Genomic DNA, 21,659 nt, shown 5'->3' on the forward strand with positions numbered 1-21,659 from the left:
CAGATTACTTGCAGTCTAGGGAAGCGAGAGAGAAAAATTTGAAACACAAGGTTTTGCAGGAGAGAATGTTGAAAACTATTTTTGCATATATTTTGAAAATATTTTTAAAAAAAAGTTTTTCCTGAGATTTACTCCAAAGTGGGAACAATAGGCCAGTGAGTGAAATCTAACCTCCAATTTGGGGGATCAAGTTCCCTCAAGGTGTATCTGGGTCTGTGCTATTCTAGAGCTAGAGCTCTTTGTGGGAGGAATTTTCTCTGGCTCCAGGTGCCCTTAATCTTTTTGCCCACTTGAGCTCATCCTGTGGAACCACATTGGGCATTAAGGCTCCAGAGATCTCAGTCTAGAAATACAGAGAAGGAAGAAGAACCTGGGACTTCCTGAAGTAAAGGCCAGGGACTTCCTGAGATCTTAGTGGATCTTCCATTGGAAGGGTCTCAGATTGGATGGGGCAGCTAGGTGACAGGAGTCAGGAAGACTCATCTTCCCAAGTTCAAACCTGGCCTCAGCCACTTACTAGCAAAATTGTGTGACCTTGTACAAGTTATTTTTTTTTCCATTTTCTATGTAGTTTATTTATTTATTTTTAATTTAATTTTTTTTATTTAATAGCCTTTTATTTACAGGTTATACATATGGGTAACTTTACAGCATTGACAACTGCCAAACCTCTTGTTCCAATTTTTCACCTCTTATCCCCCACCCCCTCCCCCAGATGGCAGGACGACCAGTAGATGTTAAATATATTAAAGTATAAATTAGATACACAATAAGTATACATGACCAAACCGTTATTTTGCTGTACAAAAAGAATCAGACTCTGAAATATTCTTGTACAAGTTCTTCACCCCCTTTGCTTCAGTCACCTCATCAATCACATGAATTGAAGGAGGAAATGGCAAAGCCCCCTGTATCTTTGCACAACCTCAAAATGGGTCACTAAGAGTTGGATGTGACTAAAATGACAGAACCTTGCCTGGACCATTTCTACATCTAGAGAAGGAAGGGACCCTACTAGAATCAAAAGGTCTCTAAGGTCCCTTCCAGTTCTTGCTATATGATCCTAACAATTTTATATGCAATCAGATTGGAAAAAGAGCCTGAAATCTGGTTGGGAAAGGCACATATGCCAATCAAAAGATTTTATATTTGATCCTCTTCATTTTCCATCAGCAACTCTGCTTGGTTTTCACTGCCAGGAGCAACATCCCTTCCCCCAGGATTAAACTGATCCCTTGAAATGGAATCACCAATATGTCATTCCCCAAATGATAAATGATTGAAGGATTTGAACAGGCAATTTTCAGAGGAAGAAATCAAAACGACTCTAACCCTAACCCTAATCCTAACCCTAACCCTCCCGACTCTATAATCATATTTTTAAAATGCTATACATTACTACTGACGGGAGTAATTCAAATTAAAACAACTCTGAGGTATCACTTCCCACCTGTCAAATTGGTTTACATGACAGAAAAGGAAAATGGCAAAGGTTGAGGGAATGTGGAAAACATTAACGAACCCTTGGTGGAGGGTTTCCTTATCTGTGCAGTGGAAGTTCTGGCACTTGCTTCCTAGTGTTGTAAGGCTCCAGTGAGATCTGCAGACCTTAAAGTGTGGTATAACTGAGTTCTTATTCCTTAGGCTTTCTCATGCTTCTCATGTCTAAGAGCAACAGACTTGTCCATTCACACAGTCCATGGCGCCCCTCTAGCGTCCGCTTGATTTCCAATGTTTTGCCATCGCAAAGACGGCTACTGTGACTATTTTGCAGACACAAGAATTCCCCTGGGCTCCCTGAGAGCCAGAGAAGGGAAGTAGCTACATGGTGGCAACAGGGTAACCTAAAAGAATCCCTGAACAGAGTGGGGAAAGCCGGGAAGTCCCAGAGAGCAGCGCGGGTGAGTGTCCAGAACTGCGAATAAGTAACTCCCAGGGCCAGTTACTGTATCAATTCCGTTTGCTTAAAGTGTTTATTTTCGGGATAGTTTTATTCTGGAGTAACAAGACCCGGTTGCTGGATAGTCGGCAATTAACTCTGATCGAAAAACCAAAACGCATTACTAAGACCCTTCCCCCCCCCCCCTTAAAAAATAAATTATTGAGAAGAGTGTGAGTGGAGATGAGACCCATCCGGGAGGAGATCTCTCTGGGCTGTGTGGTCCCCTAAAAGTGGAAGGGGGTGGGAGAGACGGGAACTGGGAGGAGTTTCCTGTCCAGAAGTCACTCAAAGTTTGAAAAAAAAAAAAAAAGATTTTATTTGATTTTCCCTTAACAATCCCTCGCTCCCGCCTCCTCCTCCTTCCCCTCTCTCCCGCCCTTCCTCTCTCTCTGACTTTCCTCTCTCTCTCTGACTTTCCTCTCTCTCTATGACTTTCCTCTCTCTCTGTGTGTATCTCTCTCTCTCCTTCTCTCTCTTCCTCCTTCTCCCTAGCCATCTCCTCTCCCTCTCCCTTTTCCCTTTCTCCTTCTTCCTCTTCTTCTCCCTTTCCCTCCCCTTCTGTCTCTGTGTCTCTTTCTCTTCCCCCCCCCCCCCGCCTTCCCTGTCTGTTTCTCTCTCCTCTCCTCTCGTGTCCCTCCCCTCCCTTTCCCTTTCCTTCTCCTCCTTCTTCTTCCTTTCCCTCCCCCCCTCTATCCCTGTCTGTCTCCCCCATCCCCATTCTACACCTCCCCCTGCCCCCACTGGATCGTACATTCCGAGCTGTACAAACACGACCCTTCCTCCAAGTGGCCCAACAATCCCTTCGTTTTCCAGGTGCAGAACTTGGGTCCTGAAGGGTCAGAAATTGCCCAGATCTCAGTAAAGGGACGGGCCTGCGCTTTCCCCGTGGATCCTGCCGGCAGGGGCGGGGTCCGAGTGGAGGAGCAGCGCGGCGGAGCAGGGCCGGGGTGGGCCGGGGGAGCGGGTGGGCGGGGCTGGGCTCCCGAAGGAGAGGCTGGGTGGTCCCCCTCTGTCCCGATCCGCCCAGCTAGTGACCATTTAGCCGTTCCCCGAGTCAGGCAGGCCCTCCATCTGTCAGTCAGCAAGGACGCTACAAGCGACGCAGCAGCGGAGGCCCAGGGACTTGGGGACTCGTCTCTCCCGAGGTCTTTCCCCTCCGCTTTGTACTGGCCTTGAACCGTGAATCCTGGGGGCGAAAAGGGAGACGGGGGCGACTGTAAACTAGGAGTGGATCAGGCCTTCCCCCTCCTCCCCCTTCCGGGACTTTGCATTGGTCTTCCCAGAGGGCGGAGGCCCGCGCGGGTCCCATTTAGGCGGGGACGCCGGAGCCTCCGCCTACTACATCGGGACCGATCGGCTCTCGGCCGTTCTTTGCACCCATGGGCTTGGAACTCTACCTGGACCTGGTCTCCCAGCCCTGCCGCGCCGTCTACCTGTTCGCCAAGGCTAATCGCATCCCCTTCGAAATGCGGAGCGTGCAGCTGCTGCAGGGTGAGCGCCCGGGCCCGGCCGTCCCCGGTCTCAAATATGCCCCCCAAACAATCTCTGCCCCACACTCAGACCCTGCCCCCACTCAGCCTGAGCCCCGAGAGGTCCAGCCCTCCAGCGTCCAGCCCCGCCAAGGCTGAAACTGGGGATGCAGAGAGAAGGGGAGGAGGGGTTGGGTTGTGGTGGTGCTGCAGATGGGCTTTGGGCTCCTTGGGGAAGAGAGGGCAGCCCCTCCCCCCCGCCCAGCATAGGTATTCGAGGGGGGAGACGAAACGGGAACTCAAGACGCCTGGACCTTTCTCCTCCGGCTCGCCGACATTTGGGGGACCCTTTAGTTTAGGAGGCAAGGGCGGGGGTCCCACTAGTCACTGCGTGTGCCTCTCCACACCTGCTTGCTGCTGTCCAAAGGGCGAGAAAAGCTTGAGAGGAAAGTGGCTGGGGCGGGGGTGGGGTTGGCCGAGCAGCCGCCCCCATAAAGCTGGGAATGTGTGCTTTTGGGGGGAGCGGGGGAGGGAAAGTCCCCCATCCCCCTCGTTCCTCCTTCCTCCCTCGCGCCCGGGGCCTCACTTTGCCCCGGCCCAGACTATACTTTCTCTTTCCCCTTCCCTAGTGCTTTCACTTCTTGCTCCACTCTTTCCCTCCATTCTGAAAACTGTTTCCTTCCCCCTCCTACCTCTGGAGTCCAGGCTGGACCTCGGACCCGGGGTGGCTGAGCTAGCCCGAATCAGTCACTGGTGAAGCCAGAGGGCCTCTCTCCTGGCCCACAGCCCGAGGCTCCCTGCCCTGGAGCAGCGCCAGCCTCCTGCTAAGCCTTCTGGGTGCTGGATAGCAGCTTTCCACTGCCGGAGAGGCGCGACTTAAGCAAAACCAAAGGAAAACAGCTAAACAAAACCAACATCTTTAATCTTGTGTCCCCGGGGCTTACTGGAGTGGCCCGCACTTAGCAGGTGCTTAATAGGTGCTTGTTAACTTGACTGAGTAAACTCCCAAGAAGAGACGCCTTCTCCCACCTCCTCAGCTGCTCAGTCTGAGAGAGTTGCCAGGGGACGGCGCCGAGTTCTTGGAGCTTGCGAGGGCCACGCATCTACTTTGTGTGTGAGGTAGAACCTAGAACCCAGGCCCTCCTGGCTGCAACTTTTCTAGCCACAAGGCCAACTAGCTCCCAGCACTGGTGCTGAGATGAATTGGAACCCCCTCTCGAACCAGTGACAAAGGCACCAGCTCCTTCCTCCTCCCCCACCTGGCCAGACTCTGGAGGCTAGTGCTTCCACTGGATTGTTTTTCTCACCTCTCTCTATTGACACTACTTTTTTTTGTTGTTTAAGTGTACCCTTAAACTTAGGGAAAAGAACTTTCTCCTCTCCTCCTCACTGACTTTTTCTCCATCCCTTTTGCTCTCTCTTACTCTTCTTTTTCTCCCACTAGCTTCCTTTTTCTTTTTCTCTTTCCCCCCTCTCCTCTTTCCTTCCTTCCCCCCATTCCCTTTTTCTTCCTTTCTCTCTTCAGTTTTCCTTCTCTGCCCCACTTCCCTAAGCAAAAGATAAAAGAACCTCCCATCTTATTTCACTTTTTGACTTCTCTAAATTTCATGACCATATGAAACAGCTCGTCTTTGTTGGTCATCGAGTTATTTGTTGAAAATAATCTAAGTAATCTAAAGATAATTGGAGGAAGTGGGGAAGTCATAATTCTCCAATCTGGCTAAAGGAGAGAGAAGAGGAGGAGGAGGAGAGGAATGAGAAGCTAAGGGATTGATGGCAAACTAGAGGGAGAAAAGTGGATTGGAAGAGGTCCTTCATTCTCAAAAGAGGATCAATGAGTGGAGCTGGAGACTGGGGCTGCTCTAGAAATCGGCTGGTCTCTAGAGCTTCCTGCTTGATTCAGTCTCATAATTCATCTTTATAGAATCATGTTTGTATATTTCCCATTAATGAGTATAATTTGTACTCATAGTTTTAATCACCTAAACTTAGAGTCCTTGGCCAAATTTATTAAATATGCATTAGATGAACTGGAGAAAGCCCCTTCACCAATTGTAGTAAATGTTTCTTTCCATTAAATCCCTCACCTTCTCGGGCTTTAATCCATTCTGAGCCACCAGATGTTCCAGTGGAGAGATACAGAAAAAAGGCAACTGCACTGTAGTTACTAGTTTTGTGACCTAGGGCAAGGCCACTTAACCTTCATCCCCTCGATTTCCTCCTCCTTAAATTGGGAATGATTATAGCACTCATCTCATAGTTTTTGTGAGGATAAAGAAGTTAATTAATTCAAAGCACTTTGCAAAGCTTTAAAGTAATATATAAGTGTCAAGGGGACACAAAGAAAGGGAAAGAACAGTCCCTTGCCCTAAAGAGCTCACAATGTAAATGGGAAAGACAATACATTAAAAATGACCCTCCCCCCAAAAAAAAGTTGAAAAAGGAAGGACACCTAGAGTGAAGGCTGGATGAAGTCCAGAGGAGAGTGTGGAAATGAGAAATGATGAGATGGGTGCTCTGGGTGCCCTAAAATAGAGAATCTTCACTCCTCAATCCGAGGGAGGAAAAGGTCTCAGGGGCAAATATTCTGAGGAGGAGGAGTAAGTGTTGGGTTTAGTATAATCTAGCAAGAGGGGGAGATTTGGTGAGAGTAATGGTGAAAGCCCAAGGCTTGCAGTGGATAGATAAAATCACCTACCAAACTATTCTTCCTCCCAGCTGTATAGCACCTGGAAATATGGCACTTTGTGCCATTGATGACTCTATCGAAATCATTGATAAAATGATTGACTGGCCTAGGACACAGTGGAACACTTGGAAAATGTTCCAAGACACTAGTGAGTAGTTTATGACTGCCATGAGGGTCTGATCATTCAGGCAGATCTAAATCCACCATGACTTTTGCTTTTGGCATCATCTAGCCCAACTGGCTCCATTTTATACACATATAAAATAAGACATTGGCAGATGGCTCGCTGTAACCTACTTAGACCAGCACTACTAAAATTCCTCATCTACCAGCCTAATGACCCCCTTCTACAAAAAGCCTCAGTGAGTTGATGGGCTCACACTGGCTTTATATCCATCTCTTCGGACAACTTCAATGTTCCCATATCTCATGGAATCACTTCTTTACACCTTCAGAGATTAATTTCATGGTTGAGAGCTACCCATTGGTTTGGGCTGACTTCCCTTACAGACTATTGGTACGTGAGATCTGACCTGAAATTTCCTTGAACCCTTTGGGATCTGTTTTTCAGAAATTCAGGGTACCCAGCAGGCCACACCCACTTAGCAATTTTGTCTTAAACAGATAGGGGCAGATAGGTAGCGCCATAGTGCACAATGTTCACCCTCCAATAAGGAAAATTCAACTTCTCAGTTCAAATCTGACCTCAGACAGTAGCAGTGTCACCCTGAGCAAGTCATTTAACCCTGTTTGCCTCAGTTTCCTTATCTGTAAAAATGAGCTGGAGAAGGAAATGGCAAACTGCTCTGGTATCACTGCCAAGAAAACCTCAAACGGGCTCACAGAGAGTAGGACGTGACTGAAAATGACTGAAAACCAACAGTCACAAGCTTGTCCTAAGGGTTCCATCGTTTCCAGTTTAGCAACCAGGGTCTCTCTTTTGACCAGAATCCAGCACAGAGTAAGGGTTCCTCTTGTTGCTTCTTTCACCTGTTCTATCTTTTCTAGAATGAGGGGCTTGGACTAGAGACACTTGAAGAGCCCTATGCTGTTCTCCCTACCTTGGCCTTGAGTTGGCCAGAATCATGTCCTTAGTTTCTGGCTGACCTCCCTGGACAAGTCCTTTCCCCAGGAGTGAGGACATGTGTGACAATTCTACTGACCTCAGAGACACATCCTGGCCAGCTGCCCCACAGTGAGACTGGAAGTGCCTCACCCCCTTCACGGATGCCCAAATGACCAACTCCCTGAAGCTACAGCTTAGTGGGAAGGGGAGAAGGCCTATTTGCCTCATTGGACACATCTGCTCTCCTTTTAGGGCAACAAATGACTGATGATTTTGCCAAAGTGAACAGCCTGAAGAGAGTGCCTGCCCTGAAGGATGGAGATTTCACCTTGGCTGAATGGTACCTTTCCTGGCCCTGAGCCCACTTCCCCTAGCACATCCTCCTGCTCTCTTGCACTCATGCTCTCATTTTGTTCCCAAATTTTCTTTCATTCTCTACCTTTGAGAGATTTTTGGAGTGAGATGAGCAATTGTTATTTTTATAGTTTGACTAAGGTTGTAAAATTAGTGAAAAGACAAGAGAGAGAGAGAGATAAGGAAAGCAAAGGAAGAAGAGAGGGAGGGAGATAGAGGATGGGGCCTTCTGACTTTGAATGGCTTAAAAGCTAGAATTGGCCAATAGCAGGCCTGAGGACATGGCAAAGTATCACATCTTACATTGCTACATTAGTTTAGCTTTCTTGGAGACCAGAAAGATGTCCAGAGGCATAAGGAGAGAAAAGAGGAGGGAGAGAAACAGATAGTGAGAAACAGAGAAAGAGAAGGACAAAGAGATGAAGAGACAAAGAGAGAGAGAAAGAGGCATGGAATGGGGGAGAGAGAGAGAGAAAGAGAGAGGGAGGAGAAGAGAGAAAAACAGAGACAGCAAGAAGGTAGGGGGGTGAGGTGGAAGTGAGAGACAGAGATACAGAGAGCAAGAAAGTAAGAGACAGAGACAGAGTGAATAGAACTTGGAGCTGGAGAAAAGTGGATATTTGGGCTCTGGGTTCTAGTCCTGGCTTTGTCTGTAAATCACTCTGAGAAACTGACTTTTGTTTTTCCTCCTGGTGTAATTCAGTGGCTTATCCCAAAGCCTCTTTTGGCTCTGACAAAGATTGAAAGTTGAGCGCCAGGATGCTGGTTTGGGGTGGAGACCATAGAGTCTTATGGCCTCCACTCTCACCCTCAGTGAACTCACTCTTACCCACACAGACACAGGCACAGGCATCACATATCCACAGGCACAGGCACAATTTCCTGTACAACAATGGGAGGGGGGTGTGTGAAATGACCAAAGGAAATCCTTTGATCTTTTGAAGGAGTCTGTTTATGGAAATGCATGAGGATACTGCCTTGATAAACCTAAATTGCCCTGAGCTGGTCCAAGGAAGAGAATGATAGGAAAGCTCAAACTGGAGGAAGCTGAACCAGACTGTACTTTCTCCTCCTCAGTTCGGCCATCCTGCACTACCTGAGTCAGAAATACAATACTCCAGGTCACTGGTATCCTTCAGATCTGCAGTCCCGGGCACGGGTGGAGGAATATCTGTCCTGGCATGCCGACTCTATTCGAGGAACTTTTGGTACAATGCTATGGATTCAGGTAAGAGGGGGCCTGCCCTGGAGGATGAGGCTGAGGAAGTCTTTACAACCTGCCTTGACCTTATGCCTAGGGAGGGGGTGGACACAGATGGACTTGAGGAGGTGATCTTTTGTGTGGAGTCGAGACTGAACCCTCATCCCCCAACCCTGACAGATGCTTGGCCCTCTCGTTGACGTCCACGTCCCGCAGGAGAAAGTGGACAGGAACATAGCCTTGATGACCCAGCTCCTGCAGCAGCTGGAGGAGAAGTTCCTGCAGGACAAGCCCTTCCTCACTGGTGACCACATTTCCTTCGCGGATCTGATGTCGCTAGAGGAGCTGATACAGGTATGAGGGACAGCATCCTGGTGCTAGAGATGGAAAAGGGGAGTTGTTCAGAGCCAGAAGTGCACATATTAGCAGATGATAGCCACCCCTCCTGTCCTCCTCAGCCCAGCCTCCTGGCTCCTTGCTAGCTCCCTTCTTGGGGGTTTGGGGGACACCTGAGCATGGCCCTTCAACTTTCCTGCACATTATTTTTTCAGAGTCCTCAAGCCGTTCTTTCATGGGATCATATCACACTGTGAGCTAAGAGGAGGCAGAATTTTTATCTCCATTAGACAGTTGAGGAAACTGGGACTCAGGGAGGCATTGTCAGCAGCAGCAGCAATAACATCAAGTATTCATTAAAGAGCTCTTGTGTACCAGGCCTTGTGCCAAGTGCTAAGGATACAAAAAAGGCAAAACCAAAGTCTTGTTCACTAGGTACTAAAAAGTCCAATGTGGGAGCCAGCATGCAGATGATGAGTTTTTATATATACAGTGTCTGCAGAGTAGATGGAAGACTATATATATATATATATATATATATATATATATATATAATTTACATAGTGTTAAAGGTCTGCAAAGAACTTTATAAATATCCCATGTAATCCTCACAAAAACCTAAGGAGAAAGATGCTATTATTTTCATTTTACTATTTGAGAAACAGAGGCAGAGATCACTTAACTGACAGGATTAAGGAATAGAGAATGTCATGAGAGCTGTAAGACTGGGTAACTGAAAGGATGATGGTTACCTTAGATAAATAGGGAATTAAAGAAAAGGAAAGGAAATTCCTGAGGGAAAATGAATTTTGTTTTGGAAATGTTGAGTTTGATATGTTAGAAGATGTTCAAGTGGCAGCTGGTGGCTGAAGGTTAGGAGAGAATTTAAGGCTGAATAAATAGATTTGAGAATAATTTGCGTAGATAACAAATGGATCCATGAAAGGTAATGAGGTCACCAAGTGAAATAGCTGAGAGGGAGAAGGGAAAAAAAGATAGTGACTTGAGGCACTCTCATGGTCAGTGTGCATGACCTGAATGAACCCCACTAAAGAAGACCGAGAAGGTAGGAGAAAAACCAGGAGAGAAGATGTCCCAAAAACCTAGAAAGAAAAAGAAAAAGAGGAGAGAATGAGAAAATATAAGTGAAAGAGGCTGCTAAGAGGATAGGAAAGAGGAAGGCTCAGAAACTACAGCATTTGTCAGCTCTGGGATAGATCCTTGGGACTTTTGGAGAGCATAGGTTCAGTTGAGTAATGAGATCAGAAGAGGATTTCACAAAGAGAGAAGCAATGGCGGTTCTGATTCGAAATTTCTTTCTCAAGAAGTTTAGCCACAAAAGAGAAGAATGGAAGATTATAGTTAGCAGTGAGGCTTGGATGAAGTGAGGGTTCATTAAGAATGGAAGAGATGTGGCTATGTTTGATGACAACAAAAAGGACATTAATTATGGAGAGATTGAAGTTTAGTGAGAGTTTAGGGGTGTTAGATGTTATCACTCCCTGGAAGAAATGGAGTGTAACAGGATGGGATGGTGGGTGGGTAGAGGGGCTTGCCTTAGCATGAGTATTATCACCTCAACATGAGAAAAGGACAAAAATGGAGATAGTAGGGAAAGACAGATGAGTGATGTGGGTAAGGAAGATGGGAGAAGTGGGATCTCTTTGTCAATGGTAAATATGACAATGTGAGTGTCAATTTTTTTAGTGAATAAGATAAGCTTCATGGGGTAAGGTTCTTGCAAGTGTGGCTGTGGAAGGTGGGATCCTTGATAAGGAATGGAAAAGTTTGGACTGTGAGTGTTAAAACTGCGGACGTCTAAAAGGGAAGCCTTGTTACAGTGAGGGCTTTAGAAAGAGCATGTAAGATAAACAGGTACTGTCCCATTAGTTTGGATTTGTGGTTTCCTCCAGCTCCATTCAATAGCATGAGAATAGGAACAGAGGCAGTGGATGGTGGGAACAATCCAGTATTGGGGCTTAGAGGGGCTTGAGACAATATGACAAGGGATGTGAGTGTAGATGATCTGGTTGAATTGAAATGGTTCACCAATGGCTGAGATGGTAAAGTGAGGACAGTTGAGTCCATATGGTAAAGAAGCCTGGGAAAGAATAGAGAAATTAAATGTCATAGTGAAATCCAAGAAACTTTTAGGGAGTGTTAAGCAGAGGGAAAGAGGAAACCAGGAAATATTACTATCACATAAGGAATTTCAGAGTTCATGAGCATGGAAGAAGAACACTTGTGAGTGGCCAAGGCTTTGATTATCTCTGTGTGGGGCTGAGGTAGAGGGGTAGGTTAGGGTCCGGAAAATAGCTAGCTTGAGATCCTGTGAGGTCTGAGTTTTTGAGGGAGTACAAAATGTACAGGTTAAAGTACTGTGAGATGAGGGCACAAGCTGCAAAGGAGAGAGAGCTCCATCTTCCCTCAAGGACTTGGTGTTTTACAGGAAGATAACGTGGATACAAATAAAGAAATAAATACAAGGTCATTTGAGGAAGGGCAGAGCACTAAACACTAGGAGCTCAGGCTGCTTGATGGAGAAGGAGGTGCCTCAGCTCAGACTTGGAGGGGGAAGCTGAGGATTCCAGAGGTGGGGAGTGGGGGGAAGGTGGTGAAGAGAGAGAAGATTCCAAGCAGGGGGAGACAGAGAGAGACAGAGACAGAGAGACAGAAACAGAGAGACAGAGAGAAAGAGAATGTGTGTGTGTGTGTGTGTGTGTGTGTGTGTGTGTGTGTGTGTGTGTAGCTGGGGAGATTGGAAATGACATGCCAAGTTGAAAAACAAGCTCAAAAGCCAGTTTGCTTGGGATACCGACTACATGAATGGGGGTGATGTGAAATTGGACTGTAATGGCCAGGATGGAAGGAGTTCAATTTCAGCCTGGGGAGTTTGCTTACATGGTATCCTTGGCAAGGCAATAGGGAACTTTTGAAGAATATTAAGCAGGAGAGCACCATGGGTAGCATTAACCTGAGTTTTGGGAAGATGATTTTGGGAGCTGTGCAGCAGATGGACTAGAAAGAGATGCCTATTTCTCAAGTGAAAGACTATGAGTCCCTAGTGGTGGGGATCATGTAAAATGGAGACAAGGAAATGGAGGCAGCATTTCTTGGGAAGGTGGCATTAAGGCGACTTGGAAGTTGGTAGGCTAAGAGTGGTCATGGAGAAGGAGATATCAAGGATTACCCCAAGTTTGCAAATCAAGGTGATTGGAAGGTGAAACAGAAACTGGAAAGTTTGGGTGGAGGAGAAAAAATTAATGGCGAGATGACGTCAGTTTGGGAAATACTGAGCTGGGGTTGTTTTCCTGCAGACCGTCTATGCTGGTTATGATGTCTTCAAAGATCGGCCCAAGCTGGCAGCTTGGCGTGGGCGGGTGGAGGCCACCTTGGGGGAAAAGCTGTACCAAGAGACCCGGGAAGCCATCCATAAACTCTGTACAGATCCTAGTGCCTTCAAGGACATCCCTTCAGCCATGCAGGAGAGGATGAAATTACGTCTCATGAAGATCCCCTAATCCAAGGTGAGATGGAGGGCTGAGGGATGAGGAGATTTGGACTAACAGAGGGGAGGTGATCTGAGCGTAAGGAGAAGGGAAGAGAAGGAACAGTTTTTGGCATCTTGCCTCTATTCTCTTGAGATGTAATCTCCAATGAGAACTTCCAGAGCCTGGTTCACAAAACACCCATGTTATACAAGTGCTTCTTGGTTCAGGCCCTAAGGCTGGCTTCACCCCACTCCCCCTCACATCCCATTTCAGCCCAGTGAGGACCAGCCAGTTTTCTGCAGTCCCCACTTTCTAGGTATTCCCAGCCTGTAGCACCTGGGATCCCTTCAAAGACACAATCTATGGCTTCCTTGGCCACAGACCTTCCCGTCTGTGAGGAGTAAAGTGAACAAGGTTCTGACACCCAGAATCTGCTTCTGTTCTAGAATTTCTCCCTAGATTAAAATCCTCAAAAGGAATGAGCCCCAAGTGATGAAAAACATTGCAGACAGGCATTCCTGGATATCTCCTCCTTCTAGAAAAATTTATGACCCATATCCACACATCCATGCGTACATTTGTATACACTAGGACAAACCAGCGCACCTCAAATAATCCCCCCACTCTTATAGACACTGACAAGTTCATATCCGCATGTAACGGGGTATCAGTGAGTCAACCACCAAAGTTTGAGGAAAAAGGATGATATGAAATGCTTAAAATTCTCAGCCTGGGTCTTCGAATGTATGGGTTTTACACAAACAAATGTAACATCTTATTTTTTTAAAAAATCCAACACTAAAATCGAATAGAGAACTTCTCGTCTTGAAGGCAATTCAAGGAGAAAGGTCCCAGGACTCTAAATGAACTAAGAGTTTCAAAGGGGTGGAAGAGTGAGGAGGGGGCTGACTTTGGAGGCAAAAGATGCCAGAGCCAGCTAGTTCAATGTGCACGCAAATGAGAATACTCTCGCTACCATCCTAAGGGATATTCAGGATCTAAGGCTGGTTTCCCCTACCCTTACATCCCATTTTCCAACCCAGTGAGGACCAGTCAGCTCTTCTGTTGTCCCCACCCTCTGGATATTCCCAGCCTGTAGCACCTTAAGAAGTCTACAACTCTTACTACCTTAGACAGTCTCAGACTTTTCCAAAAGCTGATGCATGGCTCACGATAGGTAATTCATTCTCTCTTTGGACACGGCTCATCCAAAATTTCGGAGCCAGATGATTTTCCTTTCTGTTGATCCTCAATCTGTCTTTTAACAACATCTCCCCAATGCCCCCATTTCTGCCCTGTGAGGCCAAGGAAAACATGGTTAACTACTCTTTCGCATCACAGATTCTCAAATATTTGATGACAGCTTCTTCAAGAATAATTTGATATTATTGCACTATGAACTGGAGGAGTTGGATATAGCACACTTCCATTCTAATCCAGCTAAGGACTGTTTTTATATTTTCTAGACATTCCCAAACAATGTTGTCTGTACTCTGGCCTTCCTCCTTCCTCCTCATCCTCACTCCAGATCCTGGACCCTGCCCCTGGGACATGGGACTCTGATGAACTCTCTCCAGAGCTTGATTACACTTTCCAACTATTTCCAAACTATATGGTTTCATGTATTCTACCCACCTCATGGCCTAACTCCCCTTTTTACCCTCCCATTGGTGCATAAATTCATTGATGTCTGGGACAATCTTGTTTGCTTACTTTTGTAATCCAAGCATTTAGCATAGTGCCTGATGTATAGGAAGGCCGAATAAATGCTTTTTTCATTCATTTGTTTATTCCTCTATTCATTAATTTTTTTCTCTCTTTATAATGTATAGAAATAAACAATTTCATTGATTAATCACTCAACTCTTTGTCTCTGTTCAAGTTTATTAAGAAAACCAGAGAAACCTCTTTCCTCATTAGCTTTCTGCATTCCTGCCCATATCAGACCAATTTAGAAGTCTCAGACTGAAATAAATAGCAATGAAATAGTCTTTACAATTTACTATTAATTCATCTCTGAAATGAGGATAATAATAAAAAAAACACCTATTTCCCAGGACTGTTGTGAGGATCGGTGATCACACCTATAACAGCTAGATGTAGTACTTACTACCTTCCAGGCACTGTATTAAACACTTTATCTCATCCGATCCCCAACAACCACCCTTTCAGATGGGGGTATTATTATCTCCATTTTACAGTTTAGTAACATGGGGCAAACAGAAGTTATATGATTTGCCCAGGCTCACACAGCTAGTTGAATGTCTGATTCTGGATTTGAACCCAAGTTTTCCTGATTCTGGGCCTGGAGCTCCTGTGAAAATGAATGGGTTCTAATGAGAAGACAGATATATTCCTTCCAGGAACAATGCCAGAGTTGATGATGGTTCCAAAGTCAGAGGGAGGGCAGTGCCTGGCAGAAAGTAAGCTGTTGAGGGGATAACCAAGGGGTAAGAAGTGGCTTGCTTGTAATAGTGGACCAGATGAGGGAAGTAGCACTGAAGAGCAAGACGCGTACCCACTATTCTTCCTGGTCACTAGTATGATGAAAGATTTCAGGCCTCAATGCAGCATCTCTGGACTGTTTCCCCAAATGCAAGACATTGTTGGGCTGAGTCTCAGGACATAGTTAACTATTTCTCCCCTCACGGTTTTGTGGAGGGGTAACTTTAAGGAGCTTTTTTTTTTTTTTTTTAATACTGTTCCTTATAAGCCCTCAGTAATCTGTTTCCCATCGATAACCAGCCATACTTCAGTTCACTTTTAGAAAAGCATTTCCTAAAATGGTATGTTAAGAATAATTAAATTCCCTCCCCAGCAGCCTGGACCCTATTACAAGTACACACAGCTCTTTGGAATAGTGGGCCCTATCTGTTGCATACAGTGATGGTGAAGTGTACATGTGGACAGAAAGGCAAAGAGTTACCTCATAGTTTCTGGTGATTAAAGTTATTTTCTTAAGAAAATATGGGACCCCTAGATGGTGCAATGGATAGAATGCTGAACCTGAGGTCGGGAAAACTCATTTTCATGAATTCAAATCTGGCTCAGACACTTCTTAGCTGTGTGATTCTGACCATGTCACTTAACCCTAATCGCCCCAGTTTTCTCATCTGTAAAGTGAGCTGGAAAGGAAAATGGCAACCCACTCTAGTGTCTTTGCCAAAAACAAATAAATAAATAAAAACAAGCAAACAAACAAACAAACAACAGCAGCAACAACGAAATAACCAAAGGGGTTCCTAACAAGTCGGATGCAACTGAAAAAAAAAAAGTACAGCTTAAGAATGTAGCTAATATTCTTCTCTGGTGTGAGGAAATTGTAGTCCTTGAACCTTTTGCCTGAATGGGATGGGTGGTTTTCTGTATCCATCTGTGTCAGTGTTAGCTCTCAGTGTCTCCCATGAAGATATGATCTGCATCTGGCCATACTTTCCAAAACTATGATTCCCAAGGGAGAGGGAATGGAATGCTCCCTCTGTCCCCATTTTTGCCTCCTAGAGGAGGCAAAAGTTGGTGTCTGCAATGCAGACATCTAGGACATTTTGGTCCTAGAATCCCTTACTGCCTGGCTCCTTTACAGATGGACTAACTTCTGAAATTCCTTCAGTTCCTTAAATCCCCCAAAGATGCTGGCAACCCATTTGGTCAGCCAACCAGCAATTGCCTTAGTGATCCAAATGGATCACAGGGAAAGAACCATCTTATTTACCATTTAACACTTCACAATCGCTTTATTTCACGAGATCAGGATATGGAATGCCTTCCTTACATAAGCATGGAATAAAACAATTGGGAATATCAATGACAAGGATGTAAGAGATCACTAAATGGGGTGACAGCAAGGGACATGTCAGTTGTGTTCAAGTATATGAAGGATTGTCATATAGAAAGGGAGGACACCTCTTCTTTGCTGCAGAAGTCAGAACAAGAAACAATGGTGGGGAGGAGAGAGAGAAGAAGGAGTTATGAAGAGGAAGATTTAGGTTCATGTAGTGTTTCAGTTGGTTTTCTGGAGGTTTCTGGACCAGCCTTCGTTTCAGCAAAGTAATCACCACAAGAATAGCCAGAGATAAAGTCCAAATTTTTTATTGTCTCCTTGCCCGGGGCTCAGCTAGTTTTCCGGAGGCCCCTCAGACTGGCCTTGGTCTCAGTGGAAGAAGTGCAGGAGGCCAGCCACCAAGGTGGTGTGAGATGGAGTGAATGAATCTCTGAGTCTTCTGAGTCCAAATCATTCTTTCCCAAAGTGCAGGAAGAAGGAGAGTCACCAGGAGCCTGATCAAAGATGGAATGTTTCTGGCTGAGTTTGCCCTAATTTATATGCTCTATTTTAATTACATCATCATTAATCTTGTAGAACTATAGTAAGTACTAAGTACATGTACTGAACTAGAGAATTATTAATCCCCATGCTAAACTAGACACCATTGTCTTTATCAATTCCACTGAGTTAGCACCTTGTAAGAATCCTTGTTTTAAGTACAGAGTTCTGGCCCATAACAGGTTCAATCAAGGGAAAACCCTCTTAATAAATAGTCAGGTGCAAAAATGGGTTGGGCCACCTCCATACCATAGCAGATCCCTGTACCTGGAGCCCATAAGCTGGACGGTCACTTGGGAATGCTATTGTGGAAAGGATTTCTAGCCAGATATGGTGAACTTGAGAGACTCTGGGATTCTTTCTACCTCTATACTCTGTGATCCTTGGAGGGGAGTATATTACAGAGAAAAGAAGATCAACTTGGCTGTAGGTTGGGGCCTGAAAGGAGAAGGCATGGGAAGGACTGACAGGGAAGAGGCAGGCATGAGGGCATGGGAATCCCAACAGGAATGTGATCATGAGGGACTAAAATGGCAGTTTTATCCTATTACCTGCTTTGGTGATAGACTGGACCTAATGGGGTTCAGTTGGGGCTACTGAAGTGTGCATAATCTTTGATCCAGCAATATTGCTTCTAGATCTATAATCCAAAGAGATCAAATAAAGAGGAAAAAGCCCTAAATGTATTTATATTTATAGCAGTTCATTTGGTTGTAACAAAGAATTGGAAACAAGGTGCCCCCCACCACCAACTTGAGAATGTCAGGTTGTGATATATCAATGCAATGGGATACTTTTATGTTGTAAGAAATGAGTAGGATGGTTTCAGAAAAATCTGGGAAAGCTTCTTTGAACTGATGTCAAGTGAAGTGAGCAGAACCAAGAAAGCAATTTCTACAATAACTTGTTTAAAATTCAATTGTACTTTATTTTCAGTTCTAGATTTTCTTCTTTCTCTAACCCTCTTCCTCACCCATAGAGAAGGCAAGAAATACAAAAACTATTACAAATGTGATGTCATATAGAACAAACTTCTTTAGCATCCATCTTCCTTTTTTAATTGAAGATTTTTTTAAATTTTCCAAACATATACAAGAATAATTTTTCACCAAAGACCCTTGAAAAACCTTGTATTCCAATTTTTCTCCCCTTTCCCCCACCTCCCCTTAGATGGTATATAATCCAATATGTTAAACATGATAAAAAATATGTTAAATCCAAATAGGCATACATATTTATACAATTATCTAGCTGTACAAGAAAGATCACATCAAAAAATATGAGAAAGAAAATAAAATTCAAACAAACAACAAAAAGAAAAAAGTGAAATGCTATGTTGTAATCCACCCTCAGTACCCACAGTCCTCTCTCTGGGTGTAGATGGCTCTCATCATCATAAGATTATTGGAACAAGCAGAATCATCTCATTGTTGAAAAGAGCCACATCCATCAGAAATGATCATCGGGAACTCTGATCAAAGTCATGTACAATGATCTCCTGCCTATAATAACATTGTGAGTAAGGACATTCAACTGTGAAAGCCTTGGGAACTCTGATCAAAACAGTGACCAAGCAGAATTCCAAAGAACTTGTGATAAAACATGCTGCCCTCCTCTAGGGAACACTGATGAAATAAATGCAAACTGAATTTTATGTTATTTTTTCAACGTGAGCAATGGGAGATTTTGCTTTGTTTGACTCTGATTGTCCTGCTTTCTCAAGAAATGGGTTTGGGGGCTGAGATACATGGGGGCAGCAAAGGCAGGTCTTCTTGGGGGGGTATTAAAAAGGGAGACAGCCCTGGCAAAGTTGTCCTAAACTGCACCTTGGGTGACATCGCAAATGGAACCGGGAAAGGTTCAGGGTGAGAGGACGATAGAGAAATGAGGTGGGTCTTGTGGGCAGGAGCTCACCTCGCCTGGGACACAGGCTCTGGAAGCTTCCTATTTTAAGTAACTACTCAACTTATACGTTAAGCTTTCACTGTCATTTTTAACTTGCTGAAGGCCAGTGCTCTTCCCATTTGATGGCGTCCTACTGTCCTCACTGGCAGGAACAACGGCCTGATCCTATGTGGGGTAGACCTTGGACAGCTCCGGGACCCAGCGAGCAGACTGAGCTCCAGAGCTCCACCTGATGGCATCGTGCCGGGTCCCTTGTTCTCCTGGAAGGAGCTGCTGAGGGCTTCACGCCAGTTCATGGTTCCAGCTCCAGCTCTGTTACTCCTCTCCCAAACCTGGGGATCAGATTTCCAACTGCCAGAACTGATCCATCACGAAACCCGAGCCGGCTCCCACTCAGAACTTAAATCCCCTACTCCATTCTTCAGCACTGTCTTCCAGCCCTCCACCCCGCCCCCAACCTCAGCTCCAGCCCCTCTCCACTACCCTGGGCAGCTGTCTGATCAAGGGAGCAGGGTCTGTGAGTGCTCCTGACCTTCCTTCCTTCCTATCCTTTTTCTCTCCCTCCCTCCTCTCCCTCCTCTCTCTCCTCTGTCCACATAAGGTCTCATACTTTTACCCACAGGTGCTTTGCCCAAAGGAATATAAATTTTGATCTCTGAAATTTCACAAAATGTCTTGGGGTTTATGAACTAGGTTTCTTTTTTTAAGGATCATGCCTTAAAACCCAAATCTTTCTGACTCTCATGGATTGGTCAACAATAGGTCACACTCCAAGTCCCACTTGGGCATTGTTTGGATTCTGTTGGCTCCCAGTGAGTGTAAACATCAATTGTTTCTCTTTTGGCCAGAAACACATTCTTTGCCTCAGAAGAGGCCATTGTTTGCCTCATTTCTTACCTTACTTATTAATAGGTATTGCCTCAGACAAACAGACCTGGAAAAGACCTTCGCTTAAAAAGGCCAAGATCTCTCAGTGCATCCTGTTGTCCTGATCTGTATCTTGCCACTGGACTCAGAGGGTTGTGGAAGAGAAAGTGAGACTGGTGACTTTATACAGCTGTCTCACTTAAATCCAATTCACCTACAAGTTCTAATATCATCTTGCTAGTGCCAGTGGTTCTTTTAGAGAGCAGAGGACAAACAGCAAACAATATCACATGTTCAGCCATTCCGTGTTGAGGGGACCTCTTCACTTTCCAATTCTTTGCCATCACAAAAGGAGCTAATATAAATATTTGTATATATATATATGTATATGTTCTCCTCCCCCCCATTTTAATGTCTTTGGGATATAAACAACTCTACTAAAAATGTCCCAGTTTTTCCCACATCCCCACCAATATTTATCATTTCCTTTTTTGGAGGTCATATCAGCCAATCAGATAGATCCATATATGGAGAATAGCCCAAAGATCCAGGACCTACTTCACAAAGTTGTGCTGAGGATCAACTTAGATAATAATTGAATATAGTATATAGAAAGTGCTTAATAAATGCTCACTCCCTTTCTTTCCTCTTCCCATTGCATTGTATCTCCAATGTTTATCCCTTGGCCAAAGAACGAGCAGAGGAGGAGGATAGATTGCTAATCTGGTTTCTCTGGAAGCACAATCCAATGGTTCCTGGCTCAATCTTGATCCCTGCCCCCAACTCCTGTGCCCAGCCTCTATGCTAGGCTGGACTTTTAGTGGGAAGAATTGCACAAAACTATGGTGTTCTTGGGAAATTCTGGAAAGAATCATTAAGGAGATGGACTTAGCTTGATCAAGACTAGCCTCCTCTCCATCCCCTATCCCACCCAGACCTTTTTTTCACTGATACAGTTACTGAAGAGCTAAAGCTTATCTAGAATTTTATTTTTTTTCTATTTTTTTCGTAATTATAACTTTTTATTGACAGAACCCATGCCTGAGTAATTTTTTGTACATTATCCCTTGCACTCACTTCTGTTCCGATTTTTCCCCTCCCTACCTTCCCCCTCCCCCAGATGGCAAGCAGTCCTATACATGTTAAATATTTACTTATCTAGATTTTTAACAAAAATATAATATTTTTATTCTTGCAGGAGAAATGAAAAAAAAAATGTGGATTAGGTGATAATAAAATTAAGTGAATCTACAATTGATTGAATGACCAGGCTCAAAGAATTTAATACTTTACTTTTTAAATAAGTTTTTTATTGATGTCTTTGACTTTTCACATAGTCATAGTTTTCCCTAATATCCCTCCCCCACTCATTTCAGAGAGATAGTCAATATAACAAATAGGTTTTTTTCCTTTATTAAAGCTTTATATTTCTCAAAACACATGCATGGACAATTCTTCAACATTAGCCTTTGCAAAATCATGTGTTCCAATCCCGCCCCCCTTCCTCACTCCCACCCCTAGATGGCAAGTAGTCCAATATGGTTAAACATGGTAGAAATATATGTCTAGGGGCAGCTAGGTGATGCAGTGGATAGAGCACCAGTCCTGAAGTCAGGAGGACCTGAGTTCAAATTTGGCCTCAGACATTGAACACTGCCTAGCTGTGTGACCCTGGGCAAGTCATTTAACCCCAATTGCCTCAGGAAAAAAAGAAAATAAAAGAAATATATATCAAATCCAATATATGCATACATATTTATACAATTATTTTGCTGCACAAGAAAAATAAAATCAAACCAGAAAAAAAAAGAGAAACAAAATAAAATGCAAGCAAACAACAAGAAAAAGAGTGAAAATGCTATGTTATGGTCCAGACTCAGTTCCCACAGTCCTGTCTCCAATTGGAGATGGCTCCCTTCATCACTAACTCATTGGAACTGGTCAGAATCATATCATTGTTGAAGAGAGCCACGTCCATCAGAATTGATCATCGTATAATCTTGTTATTGCTGTGTACA

General features: G+C 44.6%; 1 protein-coding gene across 1 annotated transcript; it reads left to right on the top strand.

Moving 5' to 3' along the window:
- Positions 1-3,126: 3,126 nt before the first annotated feature.
- GSTT2B (glutathione S-transferase theta 2B) lies at positions 3,127-14,411 on the top strand. The gene is made up of 6 exons (XM_031949069.1): positions 3,127-3,433; positions 7,419-7,506; positions 8,598-8,748; positions 8,902-9,075; positions 12,375-12,584; positions 14,015-14,411. The coding sequence occupies exons 1-5, from the start codon at positions 3,322-3,324 to the stop codon at positions 12,576-12,578; spliced, it is 729 nt and encodes a 242-aa protein (XP_031804929.1). The 5' UTR covers positions 3,127-3,321; the 3' UTR covers positions 12,579-12,584; positions 14,015-14,411.
- The last annotated feature ends 7,248 nt before the right edge of the window (positions 14,412-21,659 follow it).

The sequence above is a fragment of the Sarcophilus harrisii genome, chromosome 1, assembly GCF_902635505.1.
Source record: "Sarcophilus harrisii chromosome 1, mSarHar1.11, whole genome shotgun sequence".
Taxonomy (NCBI): Eukaryota; Metazoa; Chordata; class Mammalia; order Dasyuromorphia; family Dasyuridae; genus Sarcophilus; species Sarcophilus harrisii.